The 25965-nt window shown below is 32.7% G+C and overlaps 1 protein-coding gene across 1 annotated transcript in view; it reads right to left on the reverse strand.

The window, feature by feature from the left end:
* Positions 1-25965, reverse strand: part of GABA-B-R1 (gamma-aminobutyric acid type B receptor subunit 1) — a 298837-nt gene that overhangs the window by 82645 nt on the left and 190227 nt on the right. The window contains exon 4 of the mRNA XM_077439559.1: positions 6888-7022. Within this exon, the coding sequence (XP_077295685.1) occupies positions 6888-7022 (135 nt within the window). The remainder of the gene's footprint in view (positions 1-6887; positions 7023-25965) is intronic.

The following is a 25965-nucleotide window of genomic DNA, read 5'->3' on the forward strand; positions in this document are numbered from 1 at the left end:
AATTAATTTTGTGCGTGGTAGACATCATTATTTGATCAACTTGCACGGTTCTTTATCGAATGGCTCCTATTTCAAGAGCTATCCGACTTCTCACTGAAATCATTGCTCCTGAGTCTGAATGTGATATTTTCCAACTCAGTGAGCGTAGGTTATCGGAGATTATTTAAACCTATTTGTCTGGAAGCCGGCTCTCATCATTATTTTCATAATTGAATGTGATGTATGAGTGGAATTTTGATCTTCTCTTTTGCATTTGGGCTTCCTATAGATGTTTTGCATTTGCGGCTGATTTTTATATATTGGTGCTTTTATTATTTGATACTTTGAATTTATCTGCTATTATTATAATGCTATTATTTTTTATGTATGTTTTGTCTGTGTACATATTTTTTCAACCATTTTGGCGCATTAGGGACTTTCCTGTAATAACTCAATGGTCCAAACTTAAATTTAAATGAATAAATAAATAAAGATGATGTATGCTGAATGTGCTTTAAAAACTAAATAAAATCAGCTCTTGAGCCTTTAGCTATACAGCACTTTAATATAATTAGAGTTAGTATCCAAATATTCAGACAGGAGACGGTTCGTTCGGTTCAAGACCATCTACATATCTTCTTATTGTATGTACGTATACGTATTTTATATGATGAGTCATTGTTATGTTCTCGTTTTTTTACTGTAACCGACAAGATTCTCTTATTTTCAAACCTATTTTCTATACATATCAACCGACAGCATGGATATGCTTACCATAACATGGTAAGCATATTATGCTTTCGAGTGGAGTGCTCACGGTTAGATTCCCACTTATGTGTAGCTGTTGGCCAGACCATGGTTTGTGACTCCAGGTCGATTGTTTCCTTTCAGAGTTTACCAATTTTTCTGTTCATTGAAACGGTTCCTGTAAATTGGCTCTACCTTTCCAATATCTCTTGATTGAAATATCAGGTCATTCAGTGTCTTGAAGTGTGCTAATTTCTATGATAAAAATTCTCCACATATGTTTGTATGAATTCGCATTGTATAAAATGCTCGTATTAATTGTATTATTGTATTACATCTGTATTAGTACACTTGTCGCTTTGGAGTGATCTGTAAAGGCGAGTGAACATGTTCGATTGAAATAAAATAAATAAATAGTAGTTGCAGGAGTTTACATATACTATACATTATGCAATCAAAATTTTCAACCTCGTTTTGATTGAATTATTTATTTATTTATTTAGGTAAAAACAGTCACATACAAATATTTAATAAAACACATAAACAAACAGACCTAAATTACCATAAATTTTAACAATCTTTTGAATAAATGGCAGTCGAAATTAAACAATATACTTAATAATTATGAAATAATAACAATATACTTGAAACTATGAAACTAATGCAACAACAAATCACCTAATATTTTCTTGAAAACAAATGTATCGGAAAATATAGCAAGGTCATTCAACTTTATTAGAATGTAAACAGGACTGTCTGAAAAAGGTATTTTTCGCGTAGTTTGTATGAAAAGAGGGGATATATATATTTAAAATGTATTTTAAAAATAATTTTTAAAGACCGAGGAATTTTAAAAAGAATTTTGCCCAAAAGTGGTGCACAGTTGATATGATTATTTAGAATTTTGTAAAGGAAGATGCTATATAAGAATATTAATTATCTATGTAGATATTTCATCCTGTCAAGTCAAAAGATGCTTTAAATTTACACCAGTTATTGAATTCTAGATCGTCAAGTAATAAACACAACAACTCTTTACAGTCTGCCGAATAAATAAATAAACACACACACTCACGCATGTAAATGTTGGCGAAAGCTTCGACGTCGACAAAACTTTGCTCACATTCGAATATAAAAATAAAAATAGAGACACAAGCGAGAGAGAGGTATTCGTGCGTGGATATACGCCTTTTATTGCCGAATTGAATTTGCTCAAATTACTTTGCAACGAATAAAGATAATTCGCGTTAGAAAATGGCTCGCCGTAAAAAATTGATGTAATTTTCTCGAACGTTCGTTCGCTCGGCTTATTGAATTTTCCCATGTAAGCCATATGCATATCACAATGCTGATTTACCGTCACGGGTTTTCTTCTTTATACACTCTCCTCACTTTCCTTCTCATTTTATTTTTCACTCCCCCTACTACCCGCCTTTTTTCTTTCACTCTCGTGTACTCCACGTCGCGAAACCTCTCGACTCTCTGCGTCGCGTCTCCCTTTCGAGAATTTGCCGAATTTGCCAAATCGCAGATTGTCGGAAAAGTAAAAAAATAAAACGAGAGGAATATACACTCGCGTTATTACGACAAAAAACAGCAGATTACATCGAAATAAAAGAGGAACGAGTGTGAAAAGAAACGGCTTCGCATTATTCACAATCCGGGTCGTACAATAGTATCTAACATGCAATTACTTAACGGTCTTCTTGTTCTTCGAATATGTTTACTTTTTACTTCCACAAACGAACATCCCCTTTGTGTACGTTTCGCGCAAACTCATCACCGTCATATTTCTTTCATCACGTTATACTACATCGAATCACGGAAGATGATTGGACTTACCAAACTATCCCCCCCCAATATATGTACATACTATTCGATCATCGGTTGTGTGTTTCATCGGTGAGGGTTGTTCTGATGACTCTGTATAAACAAGACCCGACCCTAAATTTGATTTTGATTCGTCCCCATCAAACGACACGGTCTATTTGTCGGCCTACGTGCATGCATTCATCTAAGGTGGATAAAATTATTGATTTTATTCGCGATGATTAACTGTTTGCAGACACTCGAGTCTATCTGAGATCGATTAGCAGTAACGATTTCAGCCTTTGAGGGGTACTAATAACATTAATACAGAGTCTAGTGGCTATCTTTATCACGTCAAAAACAGCCTGTTGTCTTAGACATGAAAGACATCGCATATACATATGTATGTACCAGTGGCGTGCCGTCCATGAATGCTGTGGATGCTGGGCATCCCTTAAAATTTACGACAAAAATATTTTCATACCGTTTGTTTTCTGAATTTCTTAGTTTTATTTCTCTTTCATTTATTTTTGATTACGTGATTATGATATATACGATATTTTGTCTGATCTAAAATTGACATAAACGAACATCCCGTTGAAAGGCCGTAGCCGTCTGCGCAACCGATGCTTGTTTCACACCAAGCTCGTATCGCATTGGATGCTGAAGTTCTCTACAAATCTTTTGCGCATGCGCACATGTGAGCTGTCACTCTTGCGTTTGCGCATGAGTGAGACGACTCTACAGTCGTCTCGATCGCGCGACACTTGATCTGGAAGCAAAATCTCCTTTTGCATATGTATGGACTTGATTCGCTTTTTATGTATGAACTTTCGCTTGATTCATTATTTACTTTTATTATTTTATTGTAATTTATTACGTCCTAAATTACTATGTATTATGGCCCAAAATATAGATAGCCAAAGTAACAATGCAAGTGGATTTATTGCCGTTGTTAATAATAATTGTAATTGTTTAATTAAAAATGTACTGAAAAGGACATTTGCTTCTCTACCATATAATGAAAAAGAGATTATTGTTTAGAGCCCAAAACCCACACCGATATTGAATATTCATTCAATAAAAAACGAAAACATATCAAAGACATTTTAATAAATATAAATATGACAATGTTTGGAAGAATAAAATTGGACAGCATCCTCTGGTTGAAAAGTCACCGCACGCCACTGGTATTTTCACGTTTACCAAAAGACTACATCATTAAGATTTTATCTAGATAGTTAAATTTAATTGTATGTAAAAGAGATAAAAATGTTATAATAGAAACACATTACTTTATCTACCGATTTTTGTATACATATACATATGTATGTTACAGTGAAAGCATATTTCAAGTGAAAATATATTTTATACTACAATTCAAGCGGTGAAAATGTATCAAACAATTAATTTACAACGGTCAACTCTATACATTTAACTCTAATAACCCAATCTTAAATTAATAGGGCCAACCCTTACTTAATCTAACCTATCCTCACCCTTAAATAATACATTGACCGGAAAAATGCACTCGAGATAGTTGCACTCTCTAGACATCCAAACTTTCAAAGATGCTCAAAGAGAACTAACGCAAAAGAATTCCACAAAAAAGTGTCAAAGGGTATTTGTATGTTATCCGAGGGGGCTAACCTTTTTTTGTGGAATTCTATTCTTTTTTCAGTGCAATTCAGTGCATCTTTCCGGGAACCAAATAATACCAACCATAAAAATATAATCTTAAATGAATAAAACCAACCCTGAAAATGTAACTGGTTATGATTTCACTGAAACGTTAGTGAAAATTTATTTTCACTTGAAATATATGTACATTCACTTTGACATATTTACATACATACATAGATAAAATAAAACGACTGATTATATGATTATTATAATAGATAACGTCACCAAGGTGACTTTCTTTAATAGTAAATATGTTTTCATTGTAAACATACATATACCTGATAATATTATATGTACATACATACTGCCATATATTAAAATATTTTATAATGAAATTTCGCAAGACAAATAAGACTTATAAACTTAGTTTATTACAGATTTGACTGGAAATCTAATATATATGTATAATTTCGAAAGAGACTTTGTAACTATTGTTGGTTCAAAGAAAAACAAATGAATATTCAAATGTTTACTATTAGATTGGCCATGTTTAAGCGGCTTATATTACAAATACCGAGCGAAGCCGGGTTAAAACACCAGTTCTTGATTGATATGATTAATAGAATGAACACTTGGCCAACGGACAGTTTTTTATTGTTTAAATTTATCAAAAATATAAAAAAAAAAAAATGAGGTCAAGGTGATTTCTAAATAATGTGTCAGTGAGTTTTGAGAAATTTTGATTTGATTTGACACATTCAGCCAAATTTCAGTTCGGCCAAATGTCCGTCGGCCTATCGTCTGTCGGCCAAGTGTCCATTCGGCCAAAAGTTTGCACTGGAAGAGTCATTGCTTACCAGTAGAAAGGTCGTGGGTTCAAGTCCTCGCCAAACACGCTGCTGGCAAAAATATTGGTTTTTTAAAACACAAACCGACCGTCTCCTGCTGGAATTTTCCGTTTTATCTATCTTAATTATTGTGACAAATCCAATAAATTGATATCTTCCCCCACAGCTTATCGCAAATTTGAGTTTCTACCATCTCATCTTTCTAGCATCTAGGATTTATCGACTCTTATAAAAATATGCTACCCACATACTCTGTAGTAACGCATTCTCACAAATTTTTTCATTGTACTGTAGATGTCTCTATTGTATACTATTGTTTGAAATTGTTAGATTTTATATACAAAAATAGTAATGCGTGGCTTTTGGATAATTCCTGTCATGGCACATATGATAGAAATGTATGTAGTAAAATATATACATTGAAAATAAACGAAGTTACAAACATATATACATATTAAAATGCATATGTAGTAAAATTAGACAAATAAATAATTATATTCAATAAAATAATTCTTACTTTTTATGAAGACCATATTTTCGCTATTTTAATAATTTGATATAAAACTGCACAGTGAAAGGAAAATCCATTAACTGATGTAATTTGTGAAATTGAATTATGAATGCCATTTAAGTTCAATTTTTTACGACCTACATAATTCAGTTCAATTGAGTCCATTTCCGTCCATTAAAATTTCATAAAAAGCTTGCAGATATTAAAAAGTGATAAAATTATCTCTGTATTATACTTAATATATAATTCCATTTGAAATCTTAAGATTTTTACGTCCCAAATAAGGTAGTTACAATACATAAAAAGTGCTATAACACTTCATATTCATTATATAATACCTTTCTTCTGAAATAAATACGATTCAAATATGCTAATTTGCTTATATAATATATAAAAGTATTAATATAAACTATCATATAATAATATATATACATATTAATTAAATATTATTAATTACATATTATTTCACAAAAATCTGCCTGTGTATAATTTGTATTAATTATACACAGTAATCTGAAATCCATAGATGTCACTATGATTATTATTTCTGATTAATTGTTATATTCTATATATTCTGATTGTATATGTATGTATTACTGTATTTCTGATTTCTGATTGTTTATGTATTTCATTAACGTACACCCGTCGCATTGGAGCAAATCTGTAATGGCGAGTGTGTATTGATTTGTGACAATAAAATAAAATAAAAATATGTATATAGCTTCTGCTTAACGTCGAAAGGTTCAATCCCATGAGCTGACCTCGATTGAAAATATTTTTTCCGAGTATATCTGTAGTGCTGCTGGTCAGACATGGATATTTGTAACTCCAGGTCGATCGTTTCCTATCAGACTTTGCCAATTTTCTCTTATTTCATTGTTGAAACGTTCCCGGTAAAATTGGCTAAATATCCTTCCTACCTACTATGTCACCACTATTTGAGACTGATTAATGTACAATAAAATTTATATACAATTTAAAGATGTCTCGTTAATTTGCGAGTTTTTCAGTGTCTCATAATTCAGCGACTTGTATAATAAAAAAAAACTGCAATGTTTGTAATTGGCCAGGAGGACGCATTGGGGTTACCTGTAAGGCCTTCTTGGTATATATGTAAAAAATAAATAATAAATAATAATTAATAAACATTAACAAAAATGAAAACTGTTTCATATAAAGTCAGCAAAACGGACGTATTGTAGTACCATGAACCTTTCAACTATACAAAAACACATCAAAGTTGCACAACATATGTACATACATAAGCAATTCACGTACAACTTCAGACGCGATTACTTCGATCCAAAAACGCCCTCAAGTTTGTGAAACGTTTCAAACATGACCACAAAAGACAAGCAACAAGCACTCACCACCATGAGGTTCCACATTTTAGCGGCTTCTGCAACCGTGGTGCATACTGTGCTGCACCCCGCCAAAAGAAGCAGCTTCTGCGGCGGATTGTACAACAAGTTGTACATCACGCTGGCTCCGAGACCGGGTTCGCACTGCAAACACACAAATTGAAAAATACATCATTAATCTTTGAAGGATGGAGCTTTGAAATAAGGATGGTGTCCCTAACCGGGGTCGAGTAAGACCCCAGTATTTGTTAATCAAAATACAGCTTTTCCCAATACATACATATATCTTATTAATAATTTTATACATTTACATAAATAAAAAGTTAGTATTTAAAAAAGTTTTTTTTACCAGGGTTTTTGTTTTAAAATTTAGTTATATAACCGGACTAGAACTTTTAAATCAGCTGATAACTAATAACTAAAAATAAAACTATCACTGTTTGATCTGTGTACATATATTAAGCCTGTATTGGTTAGAAAGTTTGTTTTGATTTGAGTTATGGATTAAACGTCATTCTGTCAGATTCACTGAACAGTGTTGCCACCCTGCATAAAGGCCGGTGTGGCAACACCCAAGACCATTGGCTCAGCAAGCCTCCACAAAACTATAAATATTTATATATTAGAGATAACGAGAACCTATAAAGCAAATTTTATAAAATAAAAAGTGAAAAAGAAAAAGTTATAGGCGTTTGAATAATTAAAATTTGACAGCGAGATGGCAGGGCGAAAAGTAATGAAACTACCGATGTGAATGATGAATGTGACAGATAAACGTCACCGTGTAATACGATGCAGTATTTTCAAACGTGTCTAATACGATATTTTTTCACCATCGTAATTGCGGATGATACCTTAACTTATATTGATGACCAAAATGAGCAATATGGCAAAGTATGAAAACGATCGGATAAGAGATAAGGGATATAAAAAATGACCGCTAACACGAAAACCATGCTAAACGTATAAGAGGTTAGTAAAAAGTTTTGGCCCTATGGCATGTTTTTGACTATTTTTGTATTAAAAAATAACGACAAGTATTGACATGCAAACGCACATAGGTAAGGCCAACAGGCGACTGTAAAGCTCAATAGCTACGCGCCAAAAGCGACGAAAACGATAGCTTACAAAAATATAGCTGGGTATTTCTCTCGCATTGATTCATCGATCAACAAGAATATGCAAGCGAACAGTCAAAAACATGACTTATCGCTACCGCCTTTAAAACATACTTTGGAACATAGAAATGTATAAATGCAATTTTTTACGATGTACCCCTTTTCTAAATCATAAAAAATCTATTAAAATAAATTTCTTGTAGTTCATTCTAGGAATACAATAAATATAGGGTGTATAGCTTTGAAAACCACATAGTTATTACGAAAAACGTAAAAATTGAAGCACTTGCATACCCCACTTCGGTTAAAATCCCCTCAAACGTGATAAATTAAGGCGACTGGATTCGCAATCATCACTGGACAAAACGGGGAGCGAGCAGGGTCATATTTTGTGTCTCGTTATGATACCGAAACGACTGGAATAATTAAAATCTTCCCTCTGGACCCCCAAGGAGTCTCCTGTTAATTTTGAAGACGGCCACTAAATCATAGGCTTGCGGAATACCCGTTGATATTTATTTGCTACTCGTTACACATTCCATTAAGCGGACGCGGTTCTAAATAATCCGACGTTTATCATGTTTGCGGTGAACTTTAGCATTGTATAACTATGTAAATTTAATTCATCGTATCAGAGTCACTGAGTAAATCAACTAGATTTTCACTTGCGCATAAGCCTACTGGTTTAGCTGATACGGTAAGTGGATTCCGAACCCAGGATTCTTCATATCTAGTTTTCGGAAAATATTGCAAAAGAGTTGTTTTCAAGTTATGTACATATGTACATATGTAGGTGCTCTAAAAAATACTTTGGAAGCTTCTACATATCTTTTAAAATTTAACTCATTCATCTGAGGCAGGAAGACAATCAAAATTATTAGATTCTACTGATGAAATCCAAATTTGAATTTATCTCTTGTATTAAAAATTGTATTACTTTTACCTTATATTGTAATACTTTTTCCACAAATTTTATTTCCGTATTCAATTTATATTCTGTATGTACTTAGATTTTTGACGTCATAAACATCAGTGGAGATTGACCATCACTCGCATTTCAATTTGAGATAGAAGTTGTTTAAATGTGTTGTAAATAGGTTTTTGAGCTCTTTTTCCTATGATGCATATAATACATTCATATATACTAACTTGAAAAAACTGCATGAATAATATTCCGTTAGTTATAGACATTACTAACAAACTAACCAGTAGATTCTATGACAGAATCACTAATAACCATACTAACACACTTGTGAAGAGTCTCGGTGATTACAACAAAATGTCTATACCCTTCAGATATAAACACCGATTACCTAAACACAATCTGCTTTAGGTCATCCACTTTAGAGATTCTTTGATTAATATTATGTATTAGATGTATTATGAGCATTTATAATAATTGTAAATAGGTTTTTGAGCTATTTTTTTCCTATTATCCTGTACATTAAAATAATATAATGCTATGATTACTAACCAAATTAAATTAAAATTGTAAAATAGAAAATGACCAGTAGATCAGTAGCTATTAAAATAGATATAAGATGTATTGTGAACATAATTTCGTTATAATAAAAAGCATTTAAAAATCAAAATCAAATGTGTACCATTGTAAATTTTTCGCGGGTACACCTATTCAGGTTCCGTGGATCACCAGTGTTCCGCGGAACATAGTTTGGGAAACCTTTCTTTCTATAAGCAATCATTTACACGCAATATTCACAAACACGCGACTTCGGCTCAATTCAATTATCGAATTAAATAACGCAATTTAATTAAATTTAATGAATTCACTTGTCGTTGCGATATTCCATTTCATCTACAATTTAACCGTCAAATAGAAAATTCTCATCCGAAACGCCAACCGCAATTATTCGTCTAATCAAATTCGCTCAGTTCGAACTAATCGAGAACAGTTTGCTACGTGGTACCTGCGCTTCGCTCTATTCGAATAGGCAAATTGTGCAAATTTTATTACGCACTTTGACCGAAATTTGCAGTACGGACACGGACACGGCAATTAATTGAGATTTCGAAACTTCATACAAAACCGTCGAACTTTGAGATCGAATCAACTAAACTCCAAACCCTCGTCATTCGAATGCAACGCAACGGCGACGAATTTCAACATTGGATTGAACATATTAGAATATATGTACATTCATATCAGCCGTTATATTTAAAACTGGCAGAAGTCAAATTTTGAGCTCCAAAAACACTAATTCTGTTTGACTTAATTCACAAATTGTTATCACTTATTTTAATTCGATATGTTCAGAATATTGGAAAAGCAGAATAAAGTTTTTACAGGCCACCAGTATTTTTAAATATTGTAAAACAAAACATTGTATATAATATTTCTCGAAATGAATTGATGAAAGTGGACTTATGCCGGTTTCAAATAAAACATCTATGTATAAATGTATGTAGAGTGAATCTGGGGCAAACAGATCGTCAGATATAATACATAATTTAATTGATTGATTTTTAAAAGGTTGCAATTTTATTGAATGGAATAAGTAATGCAAGTAAGTGCAAATTAGTACAGTAAATCTATAATATTATGTATATCTATTAAAATCGATTTCAATGTAACATTTTAGACTTAATGTGTTAGAAAAGAGAAAAAAAAAGACACTCATGTCTGCTAGTATAATTATAGGGTCGAAAATTACAAAAAATATATTAAATTGTGCATGCAAATATGTACCTTATATATATTTGATATGTAAATTCACAATTTTCAAAATTGAGCCGTGAAATTTAGTATTTTATCTTATGGTATTCAAACTTATACCATACATGGGTTGTGGTAGTCTTTTGAAGGCTTCTTTTCTAACTTTTATTTTAAAAGAAGTCGAGCAAAACCGGGTATATCCGCTATGCATTTTCACAGTTTTCAATATACAGCCTCCAATCTATTTTAAGAAGGGGTCAGAACTTTTTGATAGTTCTTTCCCAACATTCTTTGGGTTGAGGAAACGCCAGCCAATATAAGGAAATGCCCAGCTTTGCCGGGCAAAGTAGTTAAGACGAAATTCAAAATCCAAATATGTCACCAGTGCTACATTATATATGTATGTATGTATATTTAAGGCCTAACAGGTAACCCAATGCGCCTTCCTTGCCAGAAACATTTGATACAAGAATTATTAGTATTATAAAAAGTAAATACATATCAATTAACATCCACAGAGACATCTATGGTAAAATTTGTAAATGTGCAGCATTTTATACAATTCAATGAAATTCGAGATTGCTGAAAAATCGAGATTTGCGAGAAAATGGGTAAGGTTGCCAATTTGTTGGAACCGTTTCAATGAAAATCAGAAAAATTGGCAAACTCTGATAGGAAACGATCAACCTGGAGTCATAAATCCAAGGTCTGGCCAGCAAAAACTAGTGGGATTTGAACCCGTGACCACTTTTTTCAAAGCGTTATATGCTAATTACTAGTTTTATGTTATATGCCAATGCTAATTACTAGTTGTATGCTAATGCTAATTACTAGTTGATAAATAGGTTCTGGGTAGGTTTGCTCTTTGGGAATGGGCAAATGAACCTTTTGGTATTGTTTTTATTTATTTGTTTAACATACATGGTGGAGGCGGCAAAGCTAATAAACCCAAGGGGTTTGATTTATAGATATTTTATCAATTTATACATATTTGTAAATTAAATGAGAAAAAAGTAAAATAGATTCAAAATGACAATATTAAAATAAAAATAAAAATAAGGGAGAAAAAAAAGTAAACAAGAAACAGAAATAAGATATTGGGAAAGAAGAATAAGAGAAATCCTTACAGTTTAAGAAATACATCATTCTTAAAAATATTAAGGTTGTCCGAAATAACAATATCATTGGGAAGACTTTTCCAAACTGAAACCGCTCTGTTTGAAAAGAAGGAATCTCTAATCAATTTAAATAAATAAATCTGTTTTACAAGCTGTTTTTTGAACCGACTAAATTACATTTTATTTAAACATCAATTTATATTGTATTCAACGCATTAATTTTATTTTATTTTTATATATTTATACCAAGAAGGCTTCTTGGTATATATCCCCAGGAAGACCAACCCCAATGCGCCTTCCTGGACAATTAATTACAAACAAATTACAAACATTTTATCATTACATAAATTACTATATTTCCAGAAGCTGAAGAAAACGAAATAACAATTAAATAATTAATAACAGAATTAATCGATTGAGACATCTATGTATTTAGATTTTGTACATAATTTTTACAAATTATACACACAATACATACAGAAGATTTGTGACAACAGGAAAGATGATTTTTTGCCAATTTTGAGGAATCTTTTCAACAATGATCAGATAAAATTGGCAAACTCTGATAAGAAACGATCGATTTGGAGTCACAAATAACCCCAAATCTTACCAGCAGTATGACGGATCGAAACCACTGATCACTTGGTGCTAAACATACACGCTACCATTATGCCATACTGCTAGCTAGTTATAATATTAGTTCGACCCACATTATTTTCTTTTACGTTTATTATATTAAATTTTGTTGCACACAACGATGCAAATATTGCTTTTAGTTCTCGTGAAGCGTATCAAATCTCCATGGTTTTGTGCCATAATGGGTTTTTGAAAGTCGGCTCTTTGTCTAGACCGAAGCGATGCACTCAACCGTATCGATGTCAAAGATAAACAACGTGCTGCATTTTCATTTTTGAAATTTATTTCGAATTTCATCAAGTGCGTCTGGGGAAAATACGTCCAAGAGAGCTTTTCGCAATATCTTCCGAACGGGCGGAAAATATTCGAGTTTATCGTCGTGGGGTATGGCTAGAGTGAGGAGTCGTTGGGAAAACTTAGCCGTTAAATTTTCTCCGGCGCGAAATTTTCCGCTATAAGTCGACGACGGGGACATTCGTTCATAATTAAGGCCCGCGGCAGGTTTTTCTTTATATATATATACATATATAGGTATGTATATTTTTTGCTGCAAAAAGTTTTCACAAAATAAACACAATAAAACATTTTTTATCGCCTCTGCAAGGGGTCCCCGTGATAAAGGAGGAAAACTGTTTATTTAGAACTCCTGGAATCGGCCACGTTACTTTTCTTACTGCTCGAAGTCTCGAAAAGTTTTTTACTTTTCTATTTATACTTTAGCACTCGTTTGCTTTCTCAGATACGCATTTGTTCAATAGCTATGCTGAAAAATACTTTCAGTACGCGTTACAAAATCGAATGAAGGAGTGACTAGCAGATGGTATTTGAATTATTTCGTACTTGATGTTACGAGTTCGATTCCCCGCTAAGTCTCGTTGTTGGTCAGACCTTGATTTGTCTAGGTCGATCGTTTCTTAACAGAATTTGCCAATTTTTCCAATTTTCATTGAAACGATTCCTGTAAAATTGGCGTTTCCTTCCCAATTTTCTGTTGCGAACCTTTAGTTATTGTTATATCTTAGGTTTCGCCATATTGCTCACCATAGATGTCTCTGTGGTTGTTTATCGAATATAAAATTCGTATTGTTACATGAAAGTTATTCATCGTTATTTATCGTATTAATACGATGTTTGTAATATATGTATACTGACCATAGATGTCAGATATTTAGATTTACATGTATCTATGTAATAATTATGTGGACCAGGAAGGCGCATTTGGGGTTTACCTGTTAAGCCTTCCTGGTATATTTGTATATATGTATGTGAAAATATGTATGTAAATAAATAAATAAATAAATAAATAAATGTTAGGTTCACATCCATTTTAAACCATGACTAGTTAGTTAGTCTTATTTTTTTATATTAAATACATATATACGGTTCGGTGATTACTGGTCACAAAGTTTTTATATACGGTTTGGTGATTACTGGTCACAAAGCATTGGTCACAAAGTCACTAAAATATCTATAGCGGAACATCTGGCAGCCGAAAAATCTATCATACTAACGATAACTATCATACTAACGAGAACTTGAGTGCCAAATATTGCGTATGTATTCGCGATTTTAATGGCAAAAATTGTCTTTGTGACCACCGCAATGTGACGAATAATCCAATTACCCATATATACATACCAGAAAGGCCTAGCAAATTAGCCCCAATGCACCTTCCTGATCAATTTTAAACATCGATAAACAATTTACATATGAATCTTATAGAAAGAATCTTATAGAATCTTATAGCAAACATTTATGGACAAATTTGATAACCATTTCACGGAATTTTATATATCAGCGAATTCGACATACCAATAAATCGAATTATCGCGAGTGATATGATAGGACGCCAATTTGTTGGAACTGTTTAAATGAAATCAGAAAAATTGGCATACTCTGGTAGGAAACGATCGACTTGGAGTCACATATCCAAGCTATGTATTTCTTAACTGATTAAGGATGTTTTTTTTGTTTTTATTTCAAATTACGTTAGTGTTTTATAGCGACATTTCAGGTTGCACTAATAGCTTGAAAAATCCAAAACGCAAATTAAAAAAATGTATATGTATATAAAAATTAATTAATGTAAATAATAATAAGTAAGTGAAAAACTTGACAACAAGCCTTCAATATCAACGAAATTATAATAATAAAAATAATTTGATTATTTCATTGTCAAATAGGGAAAAAAAAGTATATAAATCTGAATTCGTTAGTATTATTTTTAGGTGTTAAATTAGTTTTTAAATACGTTTCGGTCGAAAACTTTTATTTCTTAAACTGAAGTTAACTAGGACATAAGAAAGTAAAAAATACCTATTTAAAAAGCTTTCAGTTGTAATTTCAATTGTTATATTTTAGCGAAGAAAAATCGCATGAAATCAATATATGTACAACGTGTAAATTGTTAAATACTTAAATTTCAATATACATATGTATGTATATATGAGCTGTTATATTTGAATGTGGCAATAGTCCAATTTTCAGATTCAAAAACACTATTTATACGTAATTTAATTCACAAATTGTTATCTCTTCTTGTAATTTGATATGTCCAAAATATCAGAAAAGCAGAATATACATATGTACGTATTACAGGCCACTAGTATTTTTCAATGCTGCTAAACGTAAAGCATTATATTTAATGTTTTGCGAAATATTTCTCGAAGTGAAGAAAAGTAGACTTTTGCTACTTTCAAATATAATAATTTAAATTAAAATTACAGAATACATGTCAAATTAATTTAGAAATGTAATCTCCCATATAAAACGGCTATATAAGATACAAAAGAAAATGATACAAGATATGACATATAAATTTTCCCTTACGTTGTATAGAACTGATCTACCATATTTTAGGAAGACTTATCGTATTTAGAATAAGCTTTTTTATACAATGCTTTTAGTTATTTTATAACTAAAAGCTCTCTCTCTTTTTCTCTTGAAGAATTTTGAACTCTTTCTAAGAGTTCAAAAAAAAATTCTTAGATGATTTTATTTGAGGAAATATAAATATTACCCCTATTTATTTCCCACTGCCTTTTTACAAGGTATGCTAGGCTTCGACTCACTATCTTCGAGAAGAATTATTGCCATTTCCAAATATTTATTTGCAGTATTAAAGGGAAGAATTGACAACCCTTCGAGTTAATTGGAATTTAAATTATCAGCGCCTGAACGTGTAGAGCTTTGCGTCATCATTTACTTTTGCAAACCTATTCCTGCGAAAACGTCTGCTTTCAATAACTCGTCTCTTGTAAAGACTTTCCGATTCCTTAATGTCATAGATGAACATTTGGACCTGTTCAATTGTCATTTTCTGGTCAGTTTCATAAGATTACTATTTGAATGAGATGAATGATTGGTAATTTTTATTGTAAGACTGGTGTGACACTTTGGGGCAACCTGTCAGGTCACATTGGTCATATTGTTGTTATTATTATTATAAAAATAATAAATAAATAAATATGCAAGATAAAATGAAAATGTAAAAAAACATGATTCAAGATATGACATATTCATTCTCCCTTTCGTTTTATTGTATTTAGAATAAGTTTTGTTAAACAATGCTTTTTAGTTATTTTATAACGAATAACCAAATCAAACTGTAATGAATAAAATTTATGTACTTAACCACAAGCGAGTATAATTAAAATAGATTACCTAAACACAATCTGCTTTAGGTCATCGACTTTAGAGAGTCTTTAATTAATATTATGTATTAGATGTATTATGAGCATTTATAAGAATTGTGAATAGGTTTTGAGCTCTTTTTCATATTATGCTGTATATTCGCATTAGAATAATATAATACTATGATTACCAACCAAATTAAATTAAATTGTAAAATAGAAAATGATCAGTAGATCAGTAGCTATTAAAAGATATACAAGATGTATTGTGAACATAATTCCGTAGTAATAAAAAGCATTTAAAAATCGAAAAAAAAATTAAAATAATGATAAAACGAACGAAATATAAGAGAGATTTCAACGCTCGATATGCTTATATAATACATATTATCAAAAGTAAATCTCAGCAATTTTAACAGTGGCTTACTGTAACGACTTAGTTAACCGAACCGCAGTATTACCGTTGAAGTTTTCCCGCTCAATATCTTCACCTTCACCTTTTCATCGTCGTTTTGTCGGCCCCGAATCGAACTTTCAACGACGATAAGACTTTTCCACGAACCGCCTTGTTTTTCTTTTGCCTAACCGCGGCTACCAATAAGCTATTCGAACTTCCGCATATGTTTCGACCGAAACTTTCCCGTAATCGACCCGAAGGGCTTCTTCTCACGAGGAGGAAACCTCCGACGGAAAACTTTCCCGCTAAATACCCCACTAAAGTGTACTCGCCTCCGCGATGCAAAAGTTAATCAAGTCCTATCCCGAAATGAATAATTGCCCGGCGATATAATCGTGCGAATGAAATTTTGTGATCCGAAAAAAATCTGCACAATCTGAGCATTGCGAAAAACCTTCCGAAAGACAAAAAAAAAAAGGTTAACGTTTATGTTTTCCGTTATGAAGGACTATTACCTAAAGCGGGCTGGTTTGTACAACGGGCCATGGGAAAAAAAACACGAGGATGGGAGATGGAAAAAATCGTATTACAAAAATAACCGGTCGTAACGATTCTGCTCTTACCCTTTTCGCTAAGAAAATAACGGGGTTGTAAAATTAAATTTAATAACGGTGCGTGCAAAAATTTCGCTGATGGTCCGTTGACTATGTGGCGAATTGACAAATGGATAATATCAGCCGGGGGGGTGGGTGGGTGGGGTGGGTTGTCGGGTGGGGTTTTGGAGAAACCCCCTGAGACCCGTGTCAAATTAAACGAGGGATTACTTACTGAAAAGAGGGAGAAGAAATGGAAAGGCAATACAGCGTCCCATTCTGAAATGTGGCACTAATCTAGATGCTGAGAAAGTCTACATATGTATGTACATACATAAATATAATACATATGTATGTCCATACAAGTGTAATACGATATATTTAATAAGCATCCGAAATGGACGATTGAAATAAAATATAATATAAATTTTGAATTTTTTGACACTTAGGCCTTATTTATTTCCGGTATTCAAATCACGTTAACCCAAAGATAATGTAGATATATACATATACATAAATATTATACAAAATTTGTTTATAAAAAAATGAATATTAAATTTTAAGCCCAACTGCTAATGCATTTTTTTTATTTTTACACTTATTATTCAACTTTGAAGGAATAAAATTGGATTATTTTAAATTATATTGTATAAGAAAGATGAGATAACAAAATTAAGATGAACATTTCAAGAATCTGTATTCTTAATGTATATAGAAATGCGTACATACACGAACCAACCAGCTATATGTATACACAAAATGTAGTTTACACAAAATAACAAATTAACAAATGAACTGTATTAGTTTGTTCATGCACAAACTATGCATATGTAAGTTCAAGTATTCTTAATCGTTTGTCCCTAACATATGTACTGTCATAATCCAAAACGCAGTTTATATATTTTTTAAAGCACTTGGTTAACAAACCAAGATTTCTTTATTATCATGAAAACGTTACATTTATGTTATTGGTACATATGTATATTTGAAAAATACAGATTTATTTATGGAACGATGATGAATTCAAAATGAGATACGTAGAACATTGTTTCACTAATTAACTTTGGTTCACTTTTGCTGACCGTCACTTGCGGGGTCTATATATTAATGACTGCCACTCTCGGAGTCTCGATGGTGATGACTAGAGGTAGGATAGCCAAGGTGCCGCTTATTGTTCCATTGTTGTAAATCCTTTGTAAAAAAGTTTCGGCAAACCTTTATCAATGCATTTACAACATTTGAACAATACGCGGCACCCTGGTTATCCGGCCTTTAGTGATGACTACCACTCTCGGAGTCTCGATGGTGATGACTAACTAATGTGATCGAATCGTGATCTACATATATGTATAAATGATTTCTTTATCTCTTGGGTTGAGCAAAGTCCGGCATTCCAATCTTGTGTGACTATCCTTTTACAGCTTGATTCGGATGGTAACTGACTGAATAATGTGATCAAATCGCGATCTATATAAATGATTTCATTATTTATTAGGTTGGGCAAAGTCTGGGACTCTTATCGTATCTGACTATCCCTTTACAGGAATTTTAATGGACTTCGCTTATTGTGGAAACTACATTGATAAGCGAGGTACATAGCAGTAGATACATACATATGTACATTGCAATATTTTTAATATTAAAGGAAACGGTAAGTATAGCAACGTTGTAATGTGGTTTCCGTGGGTTTTCTAATTAAATACTTGGCGTTTTGACACTTCAAAGGTTTTCATAGCTCAAAAATTTTCAAAAATAAAAGTTTCATCCGACACTCTCTCTATTAAGTCTATTTGAAGATAGATTTTGACTGTTACCACTGCTAAAAATAGTTTGGTTATGAACAATCTAGTATAAAACCAATAGTTTGGGTATGAACAAACTAGTATATGCATGAACGAACCGGAGTGAATACTGTAACCATGTATGTACATATTTACATTCATAGAAGTTGAACGTTTAACCTTTAAGAGGGCTGTACACCCGAAACCTTAATTTTGTTACCGTTCCTTTCTTCGATATATATATTGAGTGAATGCGACAATATATATATGTATAAATATATATATTGAGCGAATGCAACAGTTGCGCTTCGACCAGATAAAACGTGTTTTAAATTGACAAAATCGAGGTTTCGTATTCTACTATTTTCTCCTCCAAAACTGGACCAATTTTTAAAAAAATTTCATCATCGGTATTAAAAAGATATTTTCTGTGCATCTATAGGCGTATTTTTTTTAAAATCGACCGTTTAATAACCACGCTAGACTCTTTTTGTGGGTGTAAAAAAGAGGCGATTTTATAGATGTTTGACGGCTCCTAGCTCCTATAAAAAATAATTAATCAAAAAAAATAAAACGATAGATGCACCCCAATGGTGGATATCCATAGCATATTAAAAAATAATTTCTCTAGTGCCATAATTGAGGTAGGGAGAAGTATAGTACGTTTGTATGGACATGGCGCTGCTGCCCTGCAGCCCTCTTAATTTCAAATAATGTTACATTTCTATTTAAAAACCACATGTTGAAATATCAACAGGTAGAACACTAGTAGGAAATAAAAACTGAAAGAACTTACAAAGACAGACTGAACTACAATTATGAAACATTATTAACTAATTTGTTGATATTTTACGATTGTACTCTAAACAGGGCTGGTGCAATACATTGAACGTAAGTTTTGATTTGTTTAAACAATTTTTTTACATACATATAAATGCTAATCACAAAACTATATATCAAAACTCTACATACACGGAATCATACCCATTGTACAACCATACATTTTACATACAACCTGTTCGAATTCGACCAAGCAATTTTAAACAAATTTACACACACTAAAAAAACGTTCAATAAGTGCCGAACAAGAGCATCAAAATTGAATTCCAAACCATGGCTATTGCACGTCGTTATTTAAAATTGACGGAGACTGGACTCTCCGATAGAGAAAAGCGTTCTCAAAACACGTTAACCGGAACACGGTTGACATTTAAACCGCGTCGTCATCCCCCCAGGGAGGAACCCTTTATTTTTGAAATATTTAGACCCGTGCTTTTCAACCCCGAAGACAATAATAATTACAAACATGTCGCCGATCGGACGAGTTTTCCGATAATTTGACACGACCGCACGAAATGGAAAATACGTTTAGCGGACGTCAGACCGGAAACGGAATTGAATCACACACACACAGCCTCACATTATCTGGGCCAGTGGTTCTTAATCGTGTAGGTCATGTTACATTTTTAATAGTACTTGCTGAATACCCCTTGCCCCCTAATGTACAAAAAGTAAAACTTTATCTTATTCCACATACATACTACGAGTGTGTATGTAAAAATGAATATTGGCATTGCAGAGTACGGAGGTAAGGGGAGTTAAATCGAAGTACAAAAAAACAATCAGGTAGGTTCTGGTGGTAGATAGGGTCTGAATGAATCATGAGACCAACCCCGCCGGCTTTTATACTTGTTTTATTAGCCGCGCGGGTTTGGTCGTTTAATCGAGCTCGCTCATTGGTCGGTGAGTCGATCTCTCCGATTGGTCGGCGACTCGTGCTCTCTGATTAGACGATGAATGCCGCGCGCTAATTGGACAGCGTATACGGATCATTCTATATTTACGCAACAGTATGGTCTTCGCTATGCAAATCCACAGTTTTCAATCTACATAGCTCTACAAAAGTTGGTTTACTATCTCATGGTGCTTAAATTTTGTGTCCGGACACTACCGTGCGCTATTTTCACCGTGAGGATATTTCACCGCATGTTTTTTTTTACCGTGGAAACTTTTCACCGTGTGGACATTTTACCACGTGTGCAACATTTCATTAACCGGCAGTATGATACTAAGCACCGAGAGATTGCCAGGTTAGATCCCGCGAGCTGACCGACATAGTGGGTAGGATGGTTTTTGCCAATTTGATGGAGGAATCAAATAAATTGGCAAACTCTGATAGGAGACTATCGACTTGGAGTCACAAATATTTATTTATATTTATTTATTTATTTATTTTAAACAGACCATTGTGGCATAACAGGAATTCCTAAAGCGCCACAATGGTCAAAAAAAATATCCAAGTCTTAACAGCAGCATTAAAGATTATACTCAGAATAAATTCTTTTGAATCAAGGTCAGCTCACAGGATCAAACCCGGTGACCTCTCGGTGCTTAGTATCAACGCCACCACAAAGCCATGTTTCTGGCTAAATTAATGTAAGTATGACTATTTGAAAAAAATTACAAAGCAAATTTTTTGTTTAAAAAATAGTTGAGCATAAATAAATCCTTTCAAATCAAGATATAAGATAACTCATTTATTGATCTTCATGTGATTCTAGAATATTTTGATTATATATCAAGAAGTCTATTAGTAAAGCTTTGATTGCAACATAAATATAATTTTTGATTTATATAATAGACTAGCTGAACCCGGCATGCGTTGCAATGCCTCAATAACGCATGCAATTCCCGTTCCCATTCCCGTTCCCGTTCCCTTTACCGTTCGCGTTCCCATTCCCGTTCCTGTTCCCGTTCCCGTTCCCGTTCCCGCTCCCGTTCCCATTCCAGTTTGGATGGTAATACGGGAATGAACAATAAAACAAAAAACTAACTGGTAACGTGGTTACCAACGAACATATTTCCTTGACTACACAATGGCGCTTCAAACTTTCGCGTCGGTAAAATCATAATTACGAATAATATTATTAACAGGTTTTTCCCGTTTTTATTTTCACAGTAAGCTTCCCGGACATGCATACAACAAATCTTGAAAGTTCTATCGTAATTGGTTGAGTGGTTTAGGAGCCTATACGAGACAGACAGACATTCAATTATATATTCATATATGTATATATATTAGAAATGTTCTAATGATGAAAATTGCTTAAATTCGAAAACCTTAACTTATTATCGAAACTTCCCTAAATAGTATACCGAGTGTTAAGACCTTTTTTGATTAATCAGTCATAATTTCATGGAAGATTTGAGGCAAGCTTGCGGAATATCGGTTAGGAACTACTGATCTATGGTCTTGTTCATCAGAAGGACACAGAGAGGGTGGGAAAATGAGGAAAACCGGAAGGGAAACGGCGTCGGTTAGATTAGTTGACGTCGACTTAACAATTTTAACCAGTTAACGCACGTTCATGTTTGCCGTTCTAAATCCACCCCAAATTCACCCACACCACCCACATTTGAAGGCAATAAGCTTAATCCACTTTCGTCAGGGGGCTGTCGATGTGTGTGTGTGTGTGTGTGTGTGATGTGATCCAACAATGTATTTATGTTTGAATTCGTTGATGTACGTACATATAGACACATGTTTGAGCACGGCTTCTCAATTTGACATTGTTTGATTTTGGCGAAGGTAAACGAAATTCTATACTAGTCAAGTTTGACTATGACTATGAGGGAGTGTAGTCAAAAATGGCAAGGAGTGAAGTGGTATAATATACATATATATACGTGTGTACAAAAATTGTACGTAATAATTCACTAAAAATTATGTATGCTTAAAGTAGGAGATATATAGTAGGAGATACGCTACCACTAAGCCAGCAGTTTGGTTTAGTGGTAGCGTATATATTTAGCACCACTGAGGTCAAAGGTTTGAGTCCTCGCCACTGCTGGTTAGATTTGGGGGTTTTGTGACTCCAAATCGATCGTTTCTCTATCAGAGTTTGCCAATTTTATCTGATCATTGCTGAAACGGTTCCTGAAAATTGGTATTAGATCTAATCCTGTTGTCACAAAATCTGCCTGTGTATAATTTGTAATAATTATACACAGAAATCTGAAATCTATAGATATCTCTATAGACATCTCTATAATTTCGTATTTATTATATGTATGTATAAAAATTGTATACAAAAAAAAAATCTAAAAATAATCAATAGATGTCTCTATGATTATTATTTCTGATTAATTGTTATATGCTATATAATCTGATTGTATATGTATGTATTACATTATTTCTGATTTCTGATTGTTTATGTATTCTGTATTTCGTTAACGTACACCCGTCGCATTGGAGCAAATCTGTAATGGCGAGTGTATATTGATTTAAAAAAAATATATATGTAAGTACTTAGCTTGAGTGAAAAAAAAAAGTTTTGCATATACATACATATGTATGTACATATACGTACCTATGTACATTTATAATAACTTAAAATTACCTCACATAGCATTTTTTAAATAATATATGAAGAAATATTCTGAAAAGTAATCGAAATCGAAACATATGTACATATGTGAAATATGTAACACAAATTAGTATTACGCAAGCTATTTACATATACATACATATGTATCAAAAATGAGAGCAAAGTTTCAAAACAATCGAAAGAATTGTAGCTCAATCGTTTGCGAAGTGAAATATAGAAAAGCCTAGTAATGATAAAAACCACATTCATTCGTCCAAATGCACTGCATCCTAATTTCATACGTCTTTTTATTTATTATTTACATATATTGTTATGTATTTCGCTTATCAATGTAGTTCCCACCATAATCAAATGTAGATGAGATAGGAATGCCGGACTTTGCCCAACCCAAGAGATAAATAAATCAATTATATAGATCGCGATTCGATCACATTAGTCAGTCATCACCATCGATTCCGCAAGTGATAGTCAAATATCATCCGACTCACTAAGCAGTCATTACTATCGACCCCGAAAGTGACGGTCAGCACCCGAAAGTGAACCAAAGTTAATAAGTGAAACAAAGTTCTACGGATCTCATTTTAAATTCATCGTTCCATAATTAAATCTGCAGTTTTCAAATATATCTACCAATAACATAAATGTAACGTTTTTATCTTAGTTTATTAACCAAGTAATTTAAAAAAATATATAAACTGCATTTAGGTATATGTATGTATGTGGGATTGGTATGAATGAGAGTATTTAAATTGATATGCTCCCTAAAAATAATTTATAATACACCCATATATACATACTAACTTGAAAAAACTGCATGCCATAAATAATATTCCGTTAGTTACAGACATTACTAACAAACTAACCAGTGGATTCTATGACAGAATCACTAATAACCATACTAGCACACTTGTGAAGAGTCTCGGTGATTACAACAAAATGTTTATACCCTTCAGGTATAACACAATCTGCTTTAGGTCATCGACTTCAGAGAGTCTTTAATTAATATTATGTATCAGATGTATTATGAGCATTTACAAGAATTGTAAATAGTGTTTTGAGCTCTTTTTCCTATTATGCTGTATATTATTAACATTAGAATAATATAATTATATGATTACTAACAAAATTAAATTAAAATTGTAAAATAGAAAATGATCGGTAGATCAGTAGCTATTAAACTAGATATAAGATGTATTTTGAACATAATTAAGTAATAATAAAAAGCATTCAAAAATCAAAAATCAAATTGATACTCCTGTGTTGAGCTAAACGGATGAAGACACATTAAACGACCTACTATAAAATTTGCTCTTTCAATACCTACCGGCACACATTAAAAATCCTACATGTACTTGTCTCAGATTTGATGAAAAGCTACATGGAATATACATATGTATGTATATACCTATTCGATGATAGGTATATACATACATAGCTCTATATGCAGATGATACTGCTTGCTTCACAAGTAGCAAAAAACCAGACACTATTCTTAAAAATCTTGAATTTGCAATTAAAACAATGACTGAACACTTCACTAAGTGGAAAATTCAAATTAATCAAACCAAACCAGACGTCATATTCTTTAGTGTTAGAAAGCATAAGCTTAGTTCAGATCTGAAAATCCCCTCTGGAGAAAGTCTGAAATGGCAGTCAGTAATAAAATATTTAGGAGTAAAGTTCGATAAAAGAATGAGATGGGCACCTCACATTGAGGCAGCGAAATGCAAGGCGATGCGGGGTATATCCTCAATATATCCAATATTTAATCGCCATAGTTCTTTATCAACTCAAAATAAAATAAAATTATATCGCGCGCTCATATTACCTATGCTTCACCTGTATGGAATAACGCCTCGAATACTAACCTTTCCAAGCTCCAAGTAATACAAAATAAATCCCTAAAAATAATTTATAATACACCCATATATACTTACTTGAAAAAACTGCATGCTATATATAATATTCCGTTTGTTACAGACATTACTAACAAACTAACCAGTAGATTCTATGACAGAATCACTAATAACCATACTAACAACACACTTGTGAAGAGTCTCGGTGATTACAACAAAATGTCTATACCCTTCAGGTATAACACACAGATTACCTAAACACAATCTGCTTTAGGTCATTGACTTCAGGGATTCTTTAATTAATATTATGTATTAGATGTATTATGAGCATTTATAAGGATTGTTAATAGGTTTTTGAGCTATTTTTCCTGTATATGCTGTAGATTAACATTAGAATAATATAATACTATGATTACTAACCAAATTAAATTAAATTGTAAAATAGAAAATGATCAGTAGATCAGTAGCTATTAAAATAGATATAAGATGTATTGTGAACGTAATTTCGTAATAATAAAAAACATTTAAAAATCAAATACGATGATTTATACAAATCAATTCAATAACATTTCCGAACAGCTCAAAGGCAGATACATACACCCAGATCTCATTAAATCAGCACTAATATCACATAATACCGGAATCAAAGCGAAAAATCTCACTCGACGCGAAATACACGTCATAGAATTTAATCACAATAGCATTTCCACTGAGTGAACGGGGAGCAACGTTACCCTTGGTAATACACCTTAATATCCAATTTGCGTTACAGAACAACGCTTCGCGGTGAAATTGTCCGTGTTGCGCAATGCTCGCCACTAGCCCATAGTATGTACATACAATATAGTACACTCCAAAGCCCATATTGTTTGTCCGCGTTGAAAATATACCTAA

Source organism: Arctopsyche grandis, chromosome 10 (assembly GCF_051622035.1).
Source record: "Arctopsyche grandis isolate Sample6627 chromosome 10, ASM5162203v2, whole genome shotgun sequence".
NCBI classification, from domain to species: Eukaryota; Metazoa; Arthropoda; class Insecta; order Trichoptera; family Hydropsychidae; genus Arctopsyche; species Arctopsyche grandis.